This window comes from Pundamilia nyererei, unplaced genomic scaffold, assembly GCF_000239375.1.
Source record: "Pundamilia nyererei isolate P.nyererei 1_Seehausen unplaced genomic scaffold, PunNye1.0 scaffold00885, whole genome shotgun sequence".
NCBI classification, from domain to species: domain Eukaryota; kingdom Metazoa; phylum Chordata; class Actinopteri; order Cichliformes; family Cichlidae; genus Pundamilia; species Pundamilia nyererei.
The window spans coordinates 15,103-20,331 of NW_005188286.1; the positions used below are offsets into that span (position 1 = coordinate 15,103).

The 5,229-nt window shown below is 35.7% G+C and overlaps 1 protein-coding gene across 1 annotated transcript in view; it reads right to left on the minus strand.

Annotated features, from left to right (window-relative positions):
- Positions 1–3,084: 3,084 nt before the first annotated feature.
- Positions 3,085–5,229, minus strand: part of LOC102203149 (interferon-induced very large GTPase 1-like) — a 4,776-nt gene continuing 2,631 nt past the window's right edge. The window contains exons 3-4 of the mRNA XM_005755056.1: positions 3,398–4,529; positions 3,085–3,322 (exon numbers count right to left, since the gene is read on the minus strand). Coding sequence (XP_005755113.1) covers positions 3,085–3,322; positions 3,398–4,529 — 1,370 coding nt within the window. The remainder of the gene's footprint in view (positions 3,323–3,397; positions 4,530–5,229) is intronic.

Sequence of the window (5,229 nt, forward strand, 5' to 3'; positions counted from 1 at the left end):
CCTACATGGATGTTATTTATTTGATAATTTTGGCTGTAAAAGGGCCAGAAATCATACTGTAAGTGAGTTCGTTTGCTTTTTTCAGAATGACCTCAGCTTTCATTAACTTTATTGTATTTTTATGTCAATGAAACAACAGCTTAAAGTGGAAAAAACAATAAAACTGACTTTTTTCAGATTTATAGTAAGTAGAAACTGATATTCAACAGGAACAAAATGTAACACAACATCAACTTAAATATGAACTATACATATGTACAATAAAGGTTTTGAGCCTACACTCAAAAAAATCTGTCGTTGGATCAACACAATTTAATCATAGTGCCTATTTCCACGTGATTTAACCAAGTACAATAACCCATTTTTGGCCATGTCAAACCAACACATGCGTCATTTGGTGGTTTATGTAATCAGATTACGTTGGATCAACGTAGTATATTTGCATTGACTTGAAGTGATTTATTTAAGTATGTAGAGTGAAATTTGTTTTAATTCATTCTACACAAATTACAAACTTTAGGAAAACACAATGAAATCTTGTTGTTTAAACTACTGTCAATCAAGGCAATTACTGCTAGTCTTGCTTAATGAACCAATATAGGGGCTGATGATTTCATAGAGACAAACAACCATTTGCACTTACATTCATGGGTAATTTAGAACCAACAATTAACCTAACTCTAATTACACACTGTAAACCAGCCAGATTGTGGCCATTTATATGGCCCACCCTGTAAATGCTACATGATTTAATTACATGATTTAATTACATGATTTAATTACGTTCACCATGGAAACATGAAATTATTTAGTTCACATTACAAGTTTGAATCTTGTACATGTAACAACCACCCAATTTCATCTTTTTTGAGCTAAGTGGGGTTGACTTTTCTTTTTTCAGAGCAGTAGCTTGCGAACGGTTTGTGCTACCATAATACACCAAATAGTCCCGTAAAGCTCAGCCTCTCTTCTTTCAGTAACTGTGTGAATTTTTTCTCTAGCTAAAATGGTCGATGAATTACGGTAGTGCGAAGCACACATTAGTAAGGTAGATGATAAGAACAGTAAGGTGATAATTTAAAAAAATGAAATTATATTATAAACGCAGTTGTGATATTTATTTTGCCTTAGAAAAGGTATGTCAAACTCATTTTATGGCATGGACCACACACAGCCCACTGAACTTAAATGGTATGGACCAGTGAAACTCCCGTTTCTGTCAATGCATAGAATAAATAGAATTTGTTGAGAAATCTTATTATAAGAAAAAGAAGTGTAACTTCAAAATTAGGGCTCAGTTCTTCTAGGTGATCAAGAATTTTGTTATAGTAAATGAAAGAAATCGGGAAGAATGATGAAAGAAAATTTTTCACTGTTTTTTGTAATAGCAGTTTCAACATTTTTTCATATTTATTGATCTGCTGACATTACAATTTGCACATCACAATAGAAAAGCACAAAACCTTCACTTGTACAGCTTTTACACATAAACCATAGTTTTGTCATACAGCTTGTTTAGATCTAGGAATAAAATTTTACTCCTCTGTTCTAATGCAGACATCGCCACAGAAAGAGTAGTAGTTCACTTTATCGTACAATTGAAGTAGTTTTTCATATTTTGTAAAGCAGGTCCAGATTGGATCCTTTGGTATGTCTAGCAGTACCATTTTTTTAGCAGTGTTAGACAAAATCTTTCTGCTTTTGTATCGGCACTACCAAATATTTGTATTGTAATTATCACAGAAACAGTAAAACTTTTTGTTTGTTTGTTTTTTTCTTTCTTCCCCCCCTTCTCACCGTCTCTTCTCCCCTTTGGTTTTCTTTCTCTCCCTCTCTTTCTTTCATTCTTTCTCCCTGTCCTATCCCCCAGTCATGTCTGTCCCGTTTGTAGCAACTGAAAATAAAATAAATTCACAATTATAATAAAGGTCAATCAAATGGACCAATATGGCAAGGCCATGATGATCCACTTGGTAAAATAAATCAGCTTGGCATCTTTCTTGGCCTTAAGACAACAATTCTGATGGCCAAAGATCCAAACGGGACACAAAAAAAAAAAAAAAAAGAAACAGTAAAACTTTCAAAATTATGTAACAAAAAGCTTAAGATTACCCATACTGTGCTTTGGTCCACTGGATAAAGACAATTTTTCTTTTACCATTTATGTTGAAGGAAGAGTGTTGGCTTTTTCATTCAGTATGCTAAACAGCATCTGCAGTGAATCTTTTATTTTGAAACTTGAAAGGCTTCTCTATGTATCTGTACCTGACTTCCTGCTGCCTTTTCCTTCTCTGTGCAGGTTGATGTAAAAAATAGACATGGTGGTCTACCAAGGCAGAGTGGAGAACCACAAGAAATACACTACAGCACATCTGGTGCACAGCAGACTGTGATGCAAACCCAAAAGCGATTTGTGTCTCTAATTGGGTTTAAACCAGAAACCGTTCACTTGATAAGCAAAAGTGTTAACCACTACACTATGGAGCCACTACTAAACCTACTACAGCTATCACTATGATATGTGTCATCCTATTAAAATACTGCACTTAAATTCTGTGAGCTCTTTAGAATTATACTTTTTCCCCCAAATGTTTGTAAAGACACTGCACAAGTGTTTCATTTTTATAAAAACTTGAATTCAAAGATTAAGAGGTGGGCCCCAATACTTTTGTCAATGCAGTGGTGCCAGAAAGGATACTATTGGAAACTATTTGGTTTATCTTAGACATTTGATATGTTATATTTAAAAAGAAAAACATACATATTCAAGGTCATTAACAAGGACAGGTTGTGCTCACTCACAAAATGACCACACTCAGTTGAGGTCCAGTCTGTAACATATTATAATTCATCATAATGAAAATCCCAGTTTGAACCTTCAAGATCCTTGTACAATTTGAACCATTAGGTAAAAAGTAAATATGCAGTAAATGTCATAAATCATTCACAATGATTATTATTATTGTTGTTGTTGTTATGTATTCAAAGTAATTTAATTAAACTGGAAAAAGTATCAATAATGTAAAAACAATATCTATCTATTTATCAATCACATAAAATCAGTTCTATCAGACAAAGTCCATCTTACTTGATCCAGAAGGACACTTTAAGGCTTTCTGTTGCCTGCTGTTTTGTGATATTTTTCCAAGCAGCAGGAATATCAGCAGGTCTGGCATTATACGCACTAGCAAATTCTTTGTTGTACTTCGCCATCACATATTTCCAGTAGTCAGATGCTTCAAGACTCGCATCTGGAGGGACATTCCAGTCTGGGTACATTTCCTTGTAACACTTATAGGGATGATATTTACCATTTGTAATACTGTTGCAAAAACATGCATCACTGATCACAAGAGAGGAACATATTTCAGTGTCAAGTTTTTGTGTTCTAACAAACCTATATGAACCCAGACCTTGTGGTCGATGCAGTGAAGCAAAGTGCTCATAATGGGCTCCTCCTCCTGCCTCACAGGGCACGCCACAGAATGGACACTGTTTGCCGCAACCAATCACTCTGGTAAAAAGCTCATTGTGTGGTTTCATATTGAGCTGTTTTAGCTTTCTTTCAAAGTTTGACTTTTTAAATTCACTCCTAAGAATGTTTCCCATGTCATTCACAGACACTGTGAGCCAATCAGCAAACTGTTCCTTATCAGCATTGTTTAGGATCATGAAAGCATCAAAAGCATCCTGGGAAATGACCAGTTTATCAAGATCTTTGCGAATGCTTTCCACAAATGTCTTCAAGTCATGACTCTTTCCTGTTTTTGCCTTGTTGATGGCATCATTTATGCTTCTGATACATGACTGGAGATGTCGGTCCTCAAATTCAAATGCTGTTGACACATTTGAGTAGCGCTCCACTATTTGGTGGTAAATCCATGTTTTTACATAATCCTCATATGAAAAAATATAACTCAGATAGTTTTTTAAATCATTCTTTGAGAGTAAATCCAATAAAACTGAATACTGGAAGGACATTCGTGTGCTGAACTGCTCACATGTCAGCATGTCATCAATGATATTAGGACCCAGGGAGCGATTAACAAAGTCTTCCACAGCAGGCTTCAAGCATTTGTTGGTGAATTCTTCTGCCTTCTTCTGACACTGGTCTCTTTTATTAAAGATGTCTTTGAAATCCTCACGAAACTTTTCCTTGTTTTTCATCAGACATCTGTAGGGATCATTTGCTTGGATGAAATCTTCGTGCATTTTCTGAAACTCTCTGGCTGCAAATCCACAGATGTGCTGTTTCAGAGAAACTTCAAACTCGATGTCTGTCTTAACATCGTGATTGTACTGTAGACTCCCATCAATCATGTGTAGGATCTCCTGGATGTAGGTCTCATGGTAATTGTTTCTGCTTTCCATTTTCTCACTTACAAACTGAGTGCAAAAATTGATGATGCTGTCAGCCAATTGCTGTACAGCCATTGTGTGATCTTGAATGTTGAACATCTTGCTGAGTTTGTGTTTAAATTTGTTGTAGAATCCTTCAGCTGTATATTTGAAAGGCTCTTTTCCACAATCTTCCAGACATTGTTGACTTAATAATTCACATGCATGACTCCCCCTGTGTGACAGATTGATTCGCAGGAAGTGATATACGCTGGTGAAGACACTGAAGGTCTTTTGTTCACAAAAAGAAAGTTTCTCCAGTGTTTCATTCCACATCTTATCAAACTCTTTTTCCAGCTCTTTGTCTGTCATCTGGACTTTTTTCTTTTTGCATTCATCTATCAACACACAAACTGCATTTTCAATCTCTTGTGTATGGTTCTTTTTAATTTTTTCAATTTCTCTCATCCCCTCTCTGATTTCTGCTGCTGCTGTGAGCTGATTAAAAACAGATCTCTCCATTTCATGCCGAAGGCTCTTTACACTGTTTGAGAATTCCTCTTTGTATCCTTCAACCAGATAAACATGACCCTCTGTTTGCTGAAAATACTGTGTCAGATTTTCGAGAAGTTTTGTCTCCCATCTAGACAGCAGTGTGGAGGCTACACTTTTCAAACATATGAGAAATTCTCTCATGTCAGACGATTCAGATTTTACAGCAACTTTACCAAAATTGGAAATTCTTGTTTCTGTGTTTGTAACCCAGATGTACATCTCTTTTTTGAATTCCCACTCCCATTTGTTGAATTCTGTGCAGAGTCTCATGTATGCATCAGCTACGAGGCTGTTTCTGAAGCTGAAGATAAAGTTTTCATGCTTTACTGCAGTCCA